Raw genomic sequence first — 19,343 nt, forward strand, 5'->3', positions numbered from 1 at the left:
TTGCCCTTTTGGATTTAACACTGGAAGAACAGGCTGGACTGGATGAAATAATGAACAGATTTAACATCACCAAGATACATTTTTCATATACATCCACATGAACATCTGAAAGACTAGATCACATCCCGGTGTCTTTTCATTTCCCAGTGTCTGCTTCAACAACAACAGGGTCTGGTTCTTACCTTCCCAGGGGGATGGCCAGGTAGAAGACTGACAGCATCATGGTGCGGCTGTTATTAGTGAACAGGTCTCCTATGATGGTGGGAGAGATGGAGGAGTAGCTGGACTCGCCGATGCCCACCAGTCCCCTGGAGAGCACAAACAGCCAGTAGTACTGCACAGGGGGAGATAGAAAGAGACAGGCAGAGACGTTTTTAGGCCACTTTTCTTGTTCAGAAGTTGTTTTCTTTTCATTTTCACAACACTAAGCAACAGGTCTAAGATTGAGAAGTCAGGCCTGTAATGCACATTTTGGTTGCAGTTATAGCATTTCATATCTCAAAGTTTACTGATTCACTACTGATTTAAAAGCGAATGTGCTCGACTGGGTTGATGATCCACACAAGTACTGCAGTACACACTTCTTATGGTAAATCTAGCAGATAATCAAAGCTGGACACTTCTGGAACTGATGTACAACAGTGGATTAACACACGTGTCATTCGGTCCGTCATTGATGAGAAGCGGCTGGCTTCCATGTGATTATTCCCATGGCATTATTGAATATAAAGGTTGTCACATTGAGCCTGGAAGCCTTCAAACACTGAGAGGTTGTTGCACATTATCCACTAAGTTGGTGGAGGTTTTCACGATTAACCAAAAATAATTTCAGTTCCTGGAACAGTGAAAAACAATAGCATAGAAGAGGCTAAAGTGTTCAATCTTATTACATCACCATTATCTTCTATCGCATGTATTAAACCGATAAATAAGAAGACGAATCCTTGAAAGGCCTTTGTAGGAGCAGCACACTGGAAGGGGCACCTGTGTAGGCAGCTGGATTGTTAACTGTTTCCATAGCAACCACAACTCACTAGAATACGGATCGCAAAGAAATCTGGATCCCACTCACACAGCGGAATGATGCACATTGCAAAAATACTGGCCACTAACTTGCGCAGTGTCTGTTCGTCCCATGTGCACAATTAGTCGCAATTTTATTGTAAAGCAGTGACAATAAAGTCGAACTGTTTGATGGCGACATAAAGTGAAGACCACTGTAAGAATGGTCGTCCTTGTCGGCTTTGTGGGACAAAGTTTTCTTTTTCCATCGTACACACATACAGACACAATGTGGGCTGTAATAATGTGAGTCTGCGGTGCGTGGGAGTGTGATACGGTTATGCTCTATAGGGTCTGTCAGCTGTGAAAAGGGATTAATGAAGGTGCTGTAGGCAGCAGAGGCAAAGCTGAGATGGTGACCCCAGAGCTGACCTGAGCTCTCATCTGTCACTCCAGGCCTCAAGCTGGTGGATGGGACGTCAGGTCATAAGGTCACACACACGGCCGTCAAACATCCTCCGGAGACAACACACGCACATACAAACAGACTCACAGACACACACACACACACACACACACACACACACTCTCACACAAACTCACACACTCTCTGTAAGGTGACACCCTTAAGACGCATCCCAGAACTGTCTCATGCATATCATTTTCAATGTGTTTACTGTTTCCTGTCATTTTTAGCCTCTGGTTTATACGTAGACTAGCTGTGTGTAAGTTACTGATCCCAACTGAGCTTCCACTGCCTTATATATTTGTGTTTGCTGCATTGTTTTGAATGATTCACAGTGAATTCAAATTGGAGAAAATAGACCGTTGGTGGGATCACGATGCATGTGTGTGTGTGTGGTCACCACGCCATCATCACCACTTGGAACAGAAATGCTCGTAAAGTGAAAACAACAACAACGACAATAAAGCTCCATGGAGCGATGCCAGGGAAGCACCGTGAAAATGAGGTTTAGACACCGAGAAACCAGACTGTTAAGAGACGAAAGAGAAAAGGGAGGTTTTGGGAAAATCTTCTTTAAACTTCAACTGGTTTTGAGTCCGTTTTCCACGGAGTCCACAGCCATGGCAGTCGCTCTGTCGGGCTGCACAGGCACCGCCGTGCTTTGAGATGAATGCAAACATGCTCTCAATGACACTGCTAACTTTTTGTGCATTTTACAGAGTGCTATACTTTACTATCCAGTGTGACTGTGTTGTATGGACCCATTAAAAAAGTTGGCATGTGTATAGAAAAACAAATAAGGGTTAGGGTTTTTGTCAAGTTATCAGTGAGATATGCAACAGTTACTACAGTCAGACATTTAAAAAAAATAGCCGAACCTGTATATTGTGCTGACTGACAACCAAAAGCAGCCGGACAACAAATTAAAATTAAATCAAACTTTCCTTCCATTGAGTTCAGTTATAAATAGAGATGAACTTAGAGATGAAGGGTAATGCAGGAAATAAATGCATGTTATTAAAGATGTGTAGGTCATAGCTCACAGTCAGAAGCAGCATGCCACAGTTGGCCACTAAAGTGTTTCAAATCTCAACTGACAACAAGTTGTCATTTTAGGACGATAATCCGTCGCGGGCGTGCAGAAGAAAAATATGCAGTTTCACAGAATTTCCCTTATGTAAGATCTGAATTCCGTATCGGCTGCTAATCCACCCAGAAGGCCCCAGAGTGTCTTAAATGCATAATGACAGGACTCCAGTTGTAAGTGGTCATTAACATTTCATTACATGTCATGTCCTTCATCTCTCATGTGCCGTGGTGCCGTTACATAAGAGCCGTCCTCTATTGTCTCGTCTGATTGGCACAGGAACATGTCTTGGGGAGGGAATAATAGTTTGGAGGCAGAGGAACGCGGGCGCTGAGGATTACTCTCCATTGCCCTGGCGGCTGTCAGCGGCCTTCGTGTCACATGTCAGAGAGGAAGAAGCCCTGATTTCCATCTTAGCCATAAGCAGCCTGGCTGCCGTCTTCTCTTTTAATACGCGAGTCTATAGGGGATTTAAGTGGAAGGGTGCCCTCCTGGGACCACCAACGTCTCCGAGCTGTCATTCCCTTACACAGCTCTGTGCTGATGCTCGAGTTACTGTCTTACTCATCGCAGAAAACGACACTGCGGGACTCCGTGACGCCGATCGGCAGACATGCCGCGTGCTGCATACATTTTCAGCTGTAGCTTAAACTGTAGCTTTTAATGCCACATATCCCTGCCAGTCGAGCAACTTCAAATTGTCAGTTTGTTAAATTTGTATCACCACTATACACGAAGGCTGTACTACGGAGTCTTTCTTCTCACCCACACAAACACATGCACACACACACGTGTACAGAGCCTTTCACAGTAATGGGATGGCTACTCTCTACCATCCCCCACGCATCCCCCCAACAATAATGCAGCCGCAGAGGCTTTTACAGATATCAAATCTAAATCCACTTGTCAAGGGGCAGTGAAACTTGCTGTCTACAGCATTGTAATTGAGACAACTCTGAGGCATGGGCCTTCATTAGTTGATTGGCTAGTAGCCAGTGGGAGGAAATACAGAGGGAGGGGAGATATACCAAACGTCTACAAAGGCTAAGCGGGTGTCTGACTTAACAAGCGTGTCATTTCATTTCACTGTCCTCGACATCAAGCATATCAACATCATAACAGAATAATTAGCTCGGCCGTCAAGACCATATCGCAGGCGCAGCAGCCTTAATAAAATAACACTGGGGCTCTTGTGCTGCGGCGCCTCTCGGGCCTCTATCAGAGCGCGTGTGCGATGCCGTACCTCTTTGCTGATGAAGGAGCTCGACAGAGTAACAATAGACCAGAAGAAAATGCCACAGCTCAGGATGACCTTTCTGTTGAAGCGGTCGCCCAGGTAACCGAAGATGGGAGCCGCCACCATGAAGCTGCAGATGAAGACTGCGGAGGGAGGAAAAAAAAGGAGAAAAATATTAGTTTGGATATGGTGACATACGACTGTTACCGATGCATGGATATATTGCACTTTGCTGTAAAACCCAGTGGAGTGCGACCTGACTAAGCCGAGTACTTCGGCTCCCTTATCAAGTCAAGACCTGTCTAGATCAACTGCGTGATACCAGCCGGCCAGAGACTCAGTGGAGGACTGCCAGAGGACACCTCCATTCAACTCCAGCCAATTAAAATCCCCATTACAACCCTGGCAAAAGAATATTCGACTCAGAGGATACAGCCCTGGGGAACGTCACTGAGAATAGGTGAAAAGGGTTTTACAGGGTTCAATCTGCGGAGAGAAGGGCTGAGGAGGATTGTAAGAAGAGCTCAAGTACAGGTTGAAGGACGTATGGGGAGAAAAAAGTGTGCTGGACAGAGATAGGCTGAAATCTTCTGAGTTTGTTGAGATATAACTAATATAACAAGGTGGTGGAGGAAATGGAAGAAAAAAACCCTCATATGAGGGCTTCATGCCTTGTTGCTCCATTTACAATTAAACTGACCATATGCAAGGGAATCGATAGCAATACATTACACAGCAGCACTGGGACAGGACTGTGGTGGCTGTGTGGCCATGAATAATTCCTCCATCTTAATTTCTTACAGCTGAACTTATGTCCCGGTGAAAGGAACACGAGTGCTTCATTGTGTGTTCCCCTAATTGCCCCACTCTTAGGGCCTTGAGTCAATATTCAAGAGGTAGGTCGTCCCAGAACGAACGTTGAATTTTTAGTGCTCAGAAACACAGTTTTGTGTCTTTGCAGAGGAGAAGGGCAGAACGATGTGACTCTTGAAAGCGCCGAGGGGAGTTGGGGGGGATGCGGGCTGGGCTGTTTTGACACATCATCAGCATAAACATACAGCAGAGATGAGATGAGAGAGAAGAGAGAGGAGGGGTTGCATTATATAAGGCAGGGGCATCGCTGTCCCACAGCTGCTGAGGCCAGCCAACAGGATAAGGGACGGTAATCAGATTAAAGCATAACTGTAGTTTTGAACATGTGATATCATGGCATGACAAAAAAGAGTCCTTTTCAGAATCCCATTTCGGGGAAGAGTTACCCAAAAATAGTATCAAAATAATCATTTTATATAACTTTGTTGCACATGTTTAAATTATGAACCGCTCTGCGCTGCATTTAACACTGATCAGTGCATGCACATAAAAATTGAGAGCTATCACTCTTACAAAACTGCAAACGATAGCCATTCTGCACTGTATAATCAAATTGCTTATTAAGAAAACAGTTTATAATACATATTAACAATCATTCACTCATTTTCTTATCCAACTTTGTCATCACCACTTTTGTCTGACCTAAAAATGTTGAGGTAAATGCCATCACAAAGGCAATGTTCTTTATTTTTTTTTTATTATCATCATTATTTAGTTATTATTAGTGGCAGATTCCTCTCCCCTGTGTGAATTTAAATCAACATAACCATGATATATTATTCAATTGTGAAATACTATTTTTATACAAAAAAAACATCCATGCGCTGAAGGCACAAATATCTCACTGTCTCAAATCTCATTTCATAAAGAGATGTGAAAATGGGATCTGCAGACTGATTCAAATCTAATTTCCATTATTATTAATGAATCAATCAATTATGGCCCTGCAGTTTTCACAGGTGCTTGGAGGATTACTTCATAGATGATGAGTCTCTCCCACCTCGTCCCCGTTCCCTCTCCGTCCCTCTCAGTCTACTCTCCCTCTCGTCGCCTGCGTTCGCTCCCCTTGTCTCCGTCCCTGCAGCCTCCATCATTACCGGATGTGGCCGAGTGCTGCAGGTTTATTGTGTAATGTCCAATGACTCTGATAACTGTTCTGTGCTGGTCTGGCGCTGTGAAGAGCTTTGCGAACTTACCCTGCAGCCACAGGGCTACACACACACACACACACACACACACGCACACGCACACGCACACACACAAACACACACTATCAGGGTGTTCTGCAGGGCTACTGGAGATAAGATAAAGACGAGGGCTACAATCGTCACCACCAGCTGGTCGACCTGGGCTTTAAAGGCCAGGGGGCCAGAATTGATGATTCTCACTGTTTGGCAGTTTGTCAAAAATGCATATGCCCACATCATTAACTGGCTCATTTGGAGTCATTAGCAGGACCACACAACAGCATCTCTCTGCGTGCACCCATTCCCTGCAATTTTGTGTTTTGTTGATAAGCTACAGTGTTTTTCTTAAGGCCCTTTATCACCTCTTAGCCGTGCCAGCTGGGAACGAAAGTCAGGCCTCGAACAGTGTGATCGCATTTATTAAGTGTTATCCTCGCTGCTTGTTAACCTTGCTTCTTTCTGGGCAAGAAAAATGATATATATTTGTTTATACATGTTTGGCTTGAGTTTGGCTTCAGCATTACAGGAAGAGACTGTACCAGGGAGAACGAGACCAACTCCCTAGTGCTTAGCTTGGCGAAAACAAAATAAACCAAATTTTGATAAAGTTTAAAAACACACAAACGTGTGCAAGTGTGTTTTCAGTGTGCAGTGAAACATTTAATCAAGTAGCATCTTCAAAATTCCGTCAGAGTAATGGAATGATGAATTATGATGAACTGTCAGACAGAGCTGCACCTTTCCACAGAATTTTTTTTCCTGTTCAAATTTCTCCTCATCAAAATTTGGATCTGGGGAGGTTGTGTATTTATGTTGCAGCTGATTTATAGATCATGTGAAATGTGCATATCCTCAACAATGTAGAAAAATTGATGATAAAATATGCTATAAAGATACTGTAAAGAAATATACAGCTTGACATAGATTCACAAAGGAGACATCTGGTCCTTTTCACTGTACAAATGAAATGGGCAGCAATCCTTCACGGTGACACTGGTCTGATGAGTCTAATGCTGCACTGCGTAGATTGTGCTCATGTGACATGGGAATAATCCACATTATATGAAACATGTGCTGTCACCCAGACTGGATACGCACTGGTATGACAAGTCAAATGTGTGGTGGCTCACGGATGCTCTCAGGATGTGCCCCGTCTCAACAAACGCTGTCCATAAAACTGTCCCGCTGTTCTCCTGTCAGTCCTGGGGAAGGGCTGCAAATCTACAAGGAAGACATCTGTCCTACTTGAAAACAACGCTTTCCTCCTTCTCGTAGAACTTGTCCTGAGCAATCCGGTATGGCGTCTTTTAAAAATAAGCCAATCCCCCCAAAAACTTTGTCCACCAGTGTCATCAAATGTTGATTGATGGGATTCCGTTTAAAAAGTGTGTTTAGTGCAGATAAACTTTTCTGCAAGCAGACCGACGGTTATATGTTTGGCTTGATTAGAGAGAATCATTGTTATTGACAGTAAAACCATCGTGTTCTCAGCAGAGAGGCTACGTCCAATTACACGGTCTGACAGACGCCGTCCAGCAGGTAGCTGGAAGAATTTGACTGACACACAGTAAACAACTCTGGAATTATACATTTGCATAAAATGCTGCCTGCCCTCATAAGTCGCATTCCTCCACGCCATCGCAGATAAGCCCATTGCTGATTAAACAGAGACGCCAATCTTCAGTGAATAAAGAGCGCGTACGTAACGAACATGCGGCAGGAAAGCGCCAACAGCGAGGAGTGGGCATCTGGCGCGCTCCGCAGACGTCCTCCGTGGATGTTTACGCTGCAGGCCAAAGGGGAGGAAGCGTTTTCATTACCTCATTTATCGGACAATGGTCAGCTTTGACTACGTTTGCAGGCGGCCACTGCTTTTCGGGGCAGTTCACTCACGCTGCGTATTCACTGTAGGGGCGAAGCAACCTTACGTTACTGACACTTCTGTTTACATCTCGCATTGACGGAGACTCCCCCGTGGACACGGAGAACAGAACGCCCAAAAATATATATATACTAATGAGGTACTGACTTTTGTCTTGATAATTACAGTATTCGCTGTGCGTTTGCAATTATGAAAGCTGCTACTGACGCCGTTGCACAGCCATCAATCTCCGAGGGAAGTGACTCAAAAGGAGACTGGCCCAACGGTGTCAGCTCTGCCTGACATCCTGCCTTTATCATTAGGCTTGTGTAACATATTCTCCTCTAATAGCAAACGCACATTCCGGTCTTTTAAAACCATTGTTCGCCTCCACGTAGGCTGTGAGAGTAGTTGTCAGTTCCACACCAGTGGTGAAGAAAAACTGTTGCAGTTAATTAACGGCGAGGACACTGGCCGACTGAATTATTGTGTTTACTCATAATGATGCTGCATTAAAGCCATGTCGTGAATATGGAGACCGTTCCTCATAACCGTACCGAGTTGATTGAACCATTAAGGGCATTTATCAATGTCTCCCCATGTGACTGCAGGGGCCAGTCTAGTAGAAGTGGTTTTATATTTTCAAGCCTCTGTAGGGTATTGATTATTATTCCTCCTTAACTATTTCATTCTATCTTTGTAGTGAGGGCTTAAAGTAAAGTGTCTCTTGGACTTTGTGTACCTCTGACAGAATAGATAGCAGCAGTCCGGTGAATATGCTAAAACATGTTTTCCCACAAAGAACACAAAGGATTCTAACTCCGGTCTTCCTTGTGCCTCGGGTAGGAGCGTCCGACCTGTTCTGACGTTTTCTGATCTTCTCCTCTTCAAATTCCAAAAAAGGGTGCTGTGCGTATTGCTCACAGTCTCTGGCCAAGCAAATTACATCAATTACCATAGTCTTAAGGACATTCCGTGAGAAGACAACAGCTGTGTGAGGACTGGAGTCACACAACAACAGGTATACTGGAGACAATGAAGTCTAACATTACTGTGTCGCCAGTTGAATCCGGCTGTATGAGATGTTCATTCTCAGTGAACCATGAAGTTGTCAGCATGGTTGTATGATACACGGAGACTCTCCAGGCCAAAATACATGAACTAATAGCTTACAGATACTGAAAAATGTCTTGACCTTTTTCATTACTTGGCAATTAGTTATTAATTCTACATAAATACATGCTTAAATGCCAGCGACTCCTTACTGAATCAATTACCATCATCGTTTATCATCTTTCTCCATTAGTGGCAGGTTATGAATAATGTAAGAGCTTGTGAAACATCTCTTAAGGTGAATTGGTAGCAAAGTCTTTTATCTTAAAATACAAATGCATTCAAATGTTATCCAGCTGCAAGTTTTTCAGAGCCAGTGTCGTCGCACATCAACACACTGAACAGTGAATACATTGGTGCAGCGGAGCCTCTCAGATTCCTGTTGTCGGGCAGAAACATAGAAAGTAGTAACCACATGCACCTCAACTCAGAAACAGAAAATAGTTGAGCAAGCTGCAACCCCCCCCACGCTCTCTCTCTCCTCCTTCACATGCCACACACACACCGGACTAGAAACACCGGACATGCAGCTCTTGCTTTGATTGGCCAGCAGAACAATACCTTCGGGATGACTCACCCCCTATGATTCAAAGCCTGTGAATAGAGCATCATGGGGAGATACAGCTACACACACATGTTGTGTGTGTGTACCTGTATGTGTGTGTGTGTATGTGTGTGTGTGTGTGTGTGTGTGTGTGTGTGTGTGTGTGTGCGTGCGTGTGTGTGATTGATATTCACTGTGCCTGTACGGATACATTTCCCCATGAAACACTATTTTCCCCTGAAGAGAGCACCTGTGAGGCTCCGCATCCGGATGTGGGATACCAAATTATTTTTTTTTTGAGGGACATTTTCCGTGACAGTGAATAGACGGTGATTTAGGTTGAAAAAGTGGAAATGAAGGTTCTGAGAGGCACAAGAATACAGAACAGCTCAATCCCCTTCCGATGCAGATGCACACAGAAAGCAATTGTGCTGCTTTCAAGCGCTCTCTATGAGCTCCTACTTCTGAGTTCAGACGTTTCAAGTCAATGTTTTTTTTTCACGGATTCTAGAAATCCTGGTTGGAATAATCACAATAGGAATTTTTATTTAATTTAAAAAACTATATATAGAGAGGCATAAAGCTGCTTCTGCTACAGAGGCAAAATGCTAAAATGAAGAACAACTTCCAGGGACATGTTTTACTCTTTGGTTGATTAAAAATTAAAACATCCAATAGTATTTGTTACCTACTTATCATGCAAACCAATTTCCAAGCGCAATAAATTACATCGTTATAATGCTCTCTACCCACTAAACGCCAGGTATCATCAATATCCAAATGCATATTCCACCCATATTCTTTCTAGGTTTGTGATTGGATTCTTTCCCCACAGTAGCTGAAACCTGAAGGTCAGGAACATTCAGTCTATCCACGGCACAGCTGTTCCACGGCACAATGTTCCCGGAGGGGGGGTTGGAGAAGCACATCCTATCTACAGGTCTGCACATGTCTGTAGACTAGGCGTTGCCATTCAGTGCCATTTACACTTTGACCTGTTCACTGTGGGCAAGGTGTGTGTGTGTAGGTGTTGACGCTCATTACATCATTAACACACTGCTTCCATAAATACATCTTTCATCTCCAGTGTCTGTTGACTCCCCTCCACCTTTGTGCCTCCGCCCGTTCTGTCACTGCGAGGTCATCTGCATTGCTGCAACCGGCGGTGTTTGTATGGGGAGTAACAATAGATGAGTAACGTCTGGCAGTCAGTAAAAAAACTTCGTAACTTCGTCATTGTATTGGATCGGTCAAAGGAGGGCTCATGTCTCAACTGATACGATCTCTATTGCCGTACAGATTAGATAATAGAATTTATTAAGCTGTGCAGAAATTGGCTGCTGTTTATGTTTTCAAACAGCTTTGGGGAATTTGCATGATTGTGCCGAACCACTGAGTTCACAAGTGTGTGAGAGTTTTTCTGCTGTGATTGTTGGGTCATGGCACAATGTGTCGCCGTGGTGACCTCACCTGAATGGTGATATAACACATTTTTGTCATTTAAGTATCATCCCATCATGAACCCTAAGGTTACCAGTTCAAATGTTTTGTTGAGGGCACTGGCGCACTGCGTGTGGAAATACGACAGGAAACCCAACCCCGCATACCACCGTCGCAGACGTCATCACACGCTGACAATGTCCACATATGTAACCCTTCTCAGAAAAAAAAAAACCCCACTACAGTTAATTACACAGAAGCTTCACCTTGCAACAGACAACAGACGACAGGTGAACTAAGCTATGGACACGTGATCAGACACATCAAATGAATCCATCTGTCCGTGACTGCAGCTCCTGTGTATTTGGCATGAGACTCTTTCACAATAAAAGCACTTAACCTCTTATTGTGGATGAGAAGCCTTTTGGCTGTCTCCTCGTTGTTTCCAGGTAAAGGAAGACGCAAAATCTTTTGTAGCTCCTCTCTTCTCTCTGCAGGAGCATTGAGTGTTCCTTTTCGAGTTGGCTTTACATTTGACAATTCGCCACTCCTTTTGAAAATTTGCAATTACAGCAGTACAGCAATTCAAATTTGTAGCTGTGGAGACCTACAAGCTCGTATTAGTGTAACAGAACGCAGCCTGGGGTTTTGCGCCCTCCCTGGTGCATTATATTCAACACACCACTAAATCTGACGCTGTTTACTGGAGTTCTGGGCCTCATAAAAGGTCTGTTTGTCTCCATATGGAGCAGAGCGACTGTACACTAGGCTCGGCCTGCTCGCTGTGATATTCAGATGAAATACTAATGAGAGAAAAATCTATATTCCTTACTACAAAGGTTGGATGAGATGTTACATATATTCTATCTGCTTGATCTTGCAAATCTAGACTTAAATGGGGGGGGGGGGGGGGAGAAGATGTAAACTATGACACAAAGAAAATTCCTTTCAGCCATCGCTTACCAATCAGTGTGTCCAGGGCACAGTGGCAGCACTGCACTGTGCTGTGTTTTCTCTGAGGTGTGCGGTGCAGGTGGGAGTGGCAGCTTTGCTTCTTTCTCTAATGATTAATGCGACTGCCTGTGGAGGGCGTGATACACAGCGTTTTGTTTGAATATGGAAACCGGAGTCAACCATATGAGCCATGTGTCCTCACTGAAACGCGCACATTCTCATCACATTTCTGCCTCCTGGATTCCCCCTTCATGTGGCGTCCCGGACATTTCTGCATTCCTCACATTTCTGATCGGCCGCTAATTCTCCAAGAAACCCCATTCGCTCAGACTCCACCGGGGTTGGATTACCAAACACTTTGGCTGCTTCTTGATAAATGCCACATGCAGCCTGGGAAATACCCACCACGCCGCTCTCCTCTCGCCTGTTCCTGTCAAACTACGGCAGCTAATTCCTCGCAGAAGCTGCCATCAAGTGCTACCGAATGCCAACTTAAAACTTTATTGTACTCCACCTTTCAGCTTCTCTGGGAGCCGACACCTTGTCACTGCGGCTGCAGCAGATCGCTCTACTACCTGCTGCATGTGAGAGCTGCAGCTGGGGAGAATTACACGCCGCTACAAATACCACCCTCGCTGGCAGGAGTGCTCTGGAACAGCATCTTTTGCACATTACCAGTGCATTTTATACACACATGGTGAGAATAAAGAAGGTGCTTGCGTTCTCTTTGAACGTGCTTTGGTTCGAGAGCAAGTTGCACACTGCAATCCAGGCTGCAGCATTAATAAGAACATGTATTTTGTCACAGGGATACTTTCCCTTGGCTGGTGACATGGCACTGAGCTGAGATCCAGCAGCAGAGCACTGGCAGGCAAGGCGACGTGATTTTTTTTTCTTCTTTTTCTGCCATTATCCTGCACTAACTACATAAGCAGTCGAGTTAATGACAAGCTCTGGCTGAAATGACAGAGGACCATAGTCTGGGTTTGTGTTCTTGTATTCTACCCTTGTTATTGGGACAAATGGGATATGAAAACTAGGGCTGACACACACACACACACACACACACACACACACACATACACGTTTCCCATTACTCACACATTCACCTGCTTATTTTAAGGATGAATGAAAATAGACCAAATGAACAGTTCCTATCTTTGACCTTGACTTGCTGAGGTATGTATAAATCAAACGCACATGTTTGACTAGGAGGGGTTTGGAGCGCATGTGTGTGTGTGTGTGTGTGTGTTTCTGATTGATCGGTTGATGTCACCCAGTGTAGACTCCCGTGGCGTCAAGCAATCGATCAGTGTTCAGCCTCTGTTTGGGAGAAGTGGGAGGAAATATCACTAAGAATCTTGTTACCATAAATGTTTTGTCACTCAAACGATGACTAAAAGGGCCCATTTTAAAATTCTGTGTGATCCTGTCTCAACAACCCGCCTCTCCTTTGTTTGTGCAGTTTCTCTGGTGCTTAACAAAGAGGACGGAGACGAGATTTCATAGAACATTTACATAAAAAATGTTCAGCGTCTCAAATTGAATACTTCAGTCCATACACTAATGTACAGAGTACAGTATACTCACGGGCATAATGCGGCAATATCTCAAATCAAACATGGACATCGGGCACTTAACGGAAATGACGACTGCTGTGATTTATGCACTTAAAAATAGCAGGTGTAGAAGTATGTGTGTTTGAGACACAGCAGGGATTGACAGCATGCTTGTTTAATTGGCCGTATAATCCTGATTGGATCGGCAGTCACTCAGTGGCGGTGCGGTTGGTTCGCCAACAGGAAGTGAGGGGGAAGGAAACGAGGAGCAGGGTGCCAATCATCGCCCAACAGCTGCCCTCCTCCGAGACATGGCCTATAAACACAGCCTGAGATGGGACACACATACACACACACACACACATACACATGGTGCGATGTTGATGCGCCATCAGGTCATTGTTCTATTCTTGTCGCAGCGGGAGGGGGACTGCTGAGCACCATCGCAATGCAATTATTTGCTTGCTTTGGGAATCAATAGTGGAGAAGATTAAACCCTGCTGCCATGCATGACCAGGGGGAGGACGCCACAGGTGGCTCCTTCTTCTCCCCTCCGTTTCCCCTTCATGCCTTCATCTCCTCTGACTCCTAAAAGGTGCTCGTGGGAGTGACGACAAGGCGGCGGCAGCTGCCAAACCGCTGATAGAGAGAGAGGGAGAGAGAGAAAGAGAGGGATCCTAATGACGGCTCGAGACCAAATAGGAGCAGCTGTGAGTGGCCGAAACAGCTGATCAAGCACTGATAACTCAACTTCAGACTGTGTAAAAGGGAATCAGAGAGGCCTCCATTCAACTGTGGGAATTTTTGGACTGGCACTGAGCATAAACCTATACACTTGGCCACACCTCAGGTCCAGTAAATAACAGGCTCCAGACAGGGCCGCGGCCTCAATACAGCCAAGGATAAAACCCTCAGTGGCAAAAACCTAACTGCTGCTAAGTACAATGGTAACTTCTTGCGGTTTGGACTTAAAGCTTTTTGGTGTGTGTGTGCGTGTCTGTGTGTGTGTGTTTGTGTGTTTGATGTGTTCGCGGAGCTCAAGCAGTACGGTCCACACTGCACCTGTGGCCCCATTCTTCACAGCTCACATACTGGCAGAGTAGCAGACTGACACCATGTTAAGACCGGCGCAATGTCAGTTGTTGTGTGTGTGTGTGTGTGTCTGTGTGTGTGTGTGTGTGTGTGTGAGTGTGTGAGTGTGTGTGCTGGTGTCGCGTTTCAGACAAGGTGGGCAGCCACACACAGAACAGGGCACAGACAGTCTGCGGGCTGTTTTCGAGCGCCGGCTCCTCATTAAGCCGCCGCCCCGCTGTACATCCTGACCCCAATACCTGTATGCTTCCATGCTAGAACCCGGCGGAGGATAATTACTCATCCATCTTTCATGATGGGAGATAATTCAACCCATTGAGATGGGGGTTATTTTTCTGACTTGCCTCAGAGCACTTGAACACAATAACCACAACATGTTAACAGGAGGAGAAGGGCCTTCTCTCCGATTTCTCAGTCTGGTTAATAAAAGGGCTGCAAACTCTCCCTCGACCAAAGGTAATACCATCCAGGTGAACCCCCCTCTCCTCTCCCCCTCTTCCATTAACCTCTCCTGACCCCCGGACCCCCCGGGACCGGTTCTGTTCACAGCTGTGTGCGGGTGTCACTTCACCTAGCCGCTGCCTAGGGGACATTTTTCGGTGGGAGAGCCGAGCTCGGCCCGTCCCGCTGATCTGACAGGTGTGCCGAGCACAGGTGAGACCGCCTCCACTTGATAATGGACGGAGCCGGAGGGCTCCAGGCTCAGACGGCATGCCTTTCCTCTGACCTGACTGACAGCTACGAGAGAGCTGAGACCTCACCAGCTCCTCAGGCAACGGTGACGCACGTGCACACACACACACACACACACACACACACACACACACACACAAATGAGCACATACCTCATGTCAATTTGTCTTGTGTAAGCTGCGCTTAGAGTGGTCCTTGTTGCCCAATAACAGAAACACGCTGGTGCTGCGGAGGCTGAGCTCACCACGGGGTGTTTTCCATGTGTTGCCCTTTTAACATGTAAACACCAGTTTACATCACTTCATGGACCAAATTGGGTTTTTTTTTATCTGAGTGCCCATCTATGTTTACTTATTATTTTGCCAACAGAGTGAGATAATTCTATATTTTCTTCTAGAAATCTTTAAAAGAAATTGTATTTAATCCCATAGCCAACATAAAACATTATTTAATTGCCACAAAATACACAATAGATAGACTTTCTTTTCAGAATACACACACCGAAGCAGGTCTAAAGGGCTCCACTTGTGCTCAGTCAGGCAAGTATTTCCCAAAAGCAAACAGCTTGTGAGCAGATATAGTGTAGATATGGGAAATTTCTCATTCCAGTAGTTCTGATCGAGAGCCAAAGAAAAGGCTCAGAACTCTCCTTTTCTTAAACTGAACCAGATCAGAATTCAAAAAGAATTATTCTGACTCAGACCCGTGTTTGCTCTAAGACTTGGATCCTGCAGTGTGTGGTCAGTATATGTTTTTTTTTAAAGTGTGATGGTGACCTGGCAGCAGAGAAAGAGAAAAAGTCTCAGCACACGCACACACACACACACACACACACACACACACACACACACACACACACACCCACACAACGCCCACTGCCTGTAAAACACATACGTGGGCAGTTTGCGTTTCCCAGGTGCACAAAAGCTGCCAGGACAGAGGGAGTGGGGAAGGAGAGAAGGCAGAGCGGGCCTGGCCTGCAGGTGCTCACAGAGGCAGCGATTGTTCCCTCCGGAGAAGGAAGCGGGTGGTATGGGTGCTTACTGTAAACACGCGCGCACACACACACACACACACACTGACCCTCTCCCTCCCAGCGCCCAGATTACGTCAACCTCCCAACCTCCTTTTCACATCTAGGCTCCCTGTCTGCCCCCGCCCGCCCTCACAGCTCTCGCTCGGACACCCAAGCATTCCTCAGGCCGGTGCGAGAGAGAGGTCGCCCCGGGGATCAGGGGCCGAGCGGAGCCTGAACCGTGACGAGTCGGGACAGGCCAGACAAACCGAACGCAAAGGCACTGCTGCTTTTAGCCCGGGCCGGGTGCTTCTCAGGGACCTGCAAATGCAGACGGTGCAGAGGGCAAACCAGCTACACATGCCACTCGACTAACAATCCGTGTGTGTTTAAAGTGTGTGTGAGTCTGTGCCAGTGCGGCGGTGAGCACAGCCTAAATAATGAGCCAAGACAAACAAAATTAAAAGTCAAACACCCTTCACAGTTTCCTGCTTCGTGTTGAGATTTCATACAATCCAGACTTCACCTGGCAATGGTCGTGTGCCGCCGTTGTTAAAACGAATAATTGGCCTTTTTCTTAAGTTCCTGTGTTTGTTTCTACACATTAGAACCATTACCCATCTGTAAAGTCAGCATATGGAAACAAATTACAAATTATGTGAAATTCAGTGCTTTGAAACCCTGATTATTCAAGTGCTTTAGACAGAAAAACAACAAGATCGTGAAAAAACAAAGAAGATGGAGACAAAATGTGTGAAGGAAAAAGCTGACAGAAAATATAGATTCTTCATTCCAGCGAAACTGCATGGAAATGAGATCTGGACGTGATGAAATGGCCTATTGACTGAACAGCCAAACAGAGATCACAACACAGATTTCTTTCTCCTGGTGGATATTTTTGTCGTCAGCAAACCATTCAGCTCACCTAAAGTTAGTCTGCGAACATCAAGTGACGGGGGGAACACTGGGCTGTATTCTTTCACCCTCACACTCAAACCGGCCTGCCTGCCCTCAATGGCACTTTGTGTGCACGTTTATGTGTGTCTGAATGGGTGTGAGGGCACGCGGAGACAAGACTGGCTCCTGTCCTCCAACGAGAGGGCTTCGCAAGGTATCTCTCTGAAAAAGGTGAATTCACTGGGGACCCGAGTGGAGCAGGAAACCCTGCCCTAGAGCCAGAAGTCCTCTAGACGCTGTTGGTACATGCGTGCGGGCTCTGAGGACAACGGCCTGCCTGGCTCCTGACTTTGTTTTGCTTCCAGCCGACCTTCCCTGTCACCGCTGCTGCTGCTGCTGCTGGGAGTGAGGAAATACTGCCACCAAAACACCCTCGCTCGGATCACCCAGTGATACTTAGGTGATACTTTGGAGTTAAGTAAATGGCACCCGGCTCCAATTTAAACATATTTCAAAACGTTTTGACCACGTATCAAACAGCTCATGATTGTTGGCAGTGATACAGCCGTATTTTACATGGTGGTGCAAATACATCCATTGCCAAAGTCAAGCCTTGTTGTCGTAGCAAAAGGGAACTCAACCAATTTAACATTACACTCCCACACTACAGTTTAAAAAAAAATTAGTTTAGATTATTATTTTTCATATCCTTACATCCAGCTGATGCTGACTGAAGCAACTTCTCTCACACAAACGAATCGATGAAACCCTTTTTCATAAATGCAGTTCTACTCCCCAACACCTGGAAATGCACTTTGATGTGTACAATTGGCGGAGTTGCCCTTTAAAATGAGTGACCTAAAAACAGTTTTTGCTATTTTGCAGATTTATACAATTTAGAAACAGGGAGTAACAAAACTTTAAATGCTTTCTATTTAAGTCCTGAGACTACGGCACCCTAAAACATATAAAGGAAGAAAGATTAGAGGTATAAGTAAATCATTAGTGAACTAACTGCATAATTTGAGGCACCTCTGTCTTCAAATCATCCCGTCAATACCTCCACCAAAGACAGCCTGCATTTCAGGTTTGTGAGATCCAAAATATCCAAGTTGCACAACAATCACCCTAATCCCACGGAGGATGCGTGAAGTTGTTGAGCTGCCAATTTTCACACACGTAGTTGTGGGGATTAAAGGACTTTACCTGTTTGCAGCAGGCCCATCCCGCTGTCAGATACGTCGTAGTGCCGCTGGATGTCGAGCAGAACACCTGCAAACAAAAGGAGAGGGAAGACATAAATGTGGTTTCAGGACCTAATAATATAGCCACAATCGCAGGTGTTGAAAGAGTCAGCTGCAGTGTCTTTGACACGCGGTGTATTTATTTCTGGCTTCGTGGTCTTTTAGTGGCTTTTGATTATTGTCGGACATGACGGCTAGACAGTACTCAGGGGCTCATTCACTCAACGTCCCTGAAGAGCACTCTCACGTCCCTGGTAAGTGCTCTCTCTCAAACAGTGCTAAACTTTAGTAAAGAGCCACAAAGATTATTTTCACATAGTTATGTACACGGTTACATAGCCTACTGAATAACATATACAGTATTAGCAGTATAAAATCACATCTTCTACTACAGCAAACAAAGAAAAAATACTCATAACACACAGGTAGGAGAGGCAAGACGCACAGCTGGAAATCTGCTCATCCCAAAATCACGACTCGTGTGCGTTCGGTGTTGCTCGCGCGTGAAGCATGCGCACCAAATCTCATAAACTTTTGAACACATCATAAACATCAGAAGATGAAGAAGATCTGAGGGGGTGGGGGCATAAATTGGGCTTAAGGAAATTCCTCTTTTGGCTGCTGTACAATTTCGAGAAACAGTAAACACGAGGCAACAAGTCCCATCCGATGAATTCTGCTCCTCTTGACTTCACACAGCGTGTGAAGTTCAAAGTCTCTCCTTTGGTTATTTTATTGAATCTTTTACAAAGAAGAGACAGAAAGGAATGATACGTCTCTGTCCTAGGAGTGCTTGCAGGCCAAATGCAATGGTGGCGTGCTTGGTTGTGCTGTCTGAAACTGGCAGGCTGGTCCTTGGGAATTGCAAAACGCAGCTCATGAAAATGGGAAGGCAGCATGACTAACATTTAAAAAAAAACGTCTGCTCTCTTGCCTCTGAGCCCAGCAGACCACGCATGACCCCGCATGACCTGACCTCTGGACAAGTGCACCTCTGCAACTTTCGGGAATGACTCATGCGCAACGTCCTTGTCAAGTCAGGGACTTAGACAGGATGGTGAAATAGACCACAGCCATGC

At 45.4% G+C, this 19,343-nt stretch overlaps 1 protein-coding gene across 2 annotated transcripts in view; it reads right to left on the bottom strand.

Annotated features, from left to right (window-relative positions):
* spns2 (spinster homolog 2 (Drosophila)) overlaps window positions 1–19,343 on the bottom strand; it is a 60,160-nt gene that overhangs the window by 23,615 nt on the left and 17,202 nt on the right. For both annotated transcript variants that reach the window (XM_035625415.2, XM_035625416.2), the window contains exons 2-4: window positions 18,227–18,292; window positions 3,799–3,935; window positions 183–334 (exon numbers count right to left, since the gene is read on the bottom strand). In XM_035625415.2, coding sequence (XP_035481308.1) covers window positions 183–334; window positions 3,799–3,935; window positions 18,227–18,292 — 355 coding nt within the window. The remainder of the gene's footprint in view (window positions 1–182; window positions 335–3,798; window positions 3,936–18,226; window positions 18,293–19,343) is intronic.

Source organism: Scophthalmus maximus, chromosome 2, assembly GCF_022379125.1.
Source record: "Scophthalmus maximus strain ysfricsl-2021 chromosome 2, ASM2237912v1, whole genome shotgun sequence".
Classification (NCBI taxonomy): Eukaryota; Metazoa; Chordata; class Actinopteri; order Pleuronectiformes; family Scophthalmidae; genus Scophthalmus; species Scophthalmus maximus.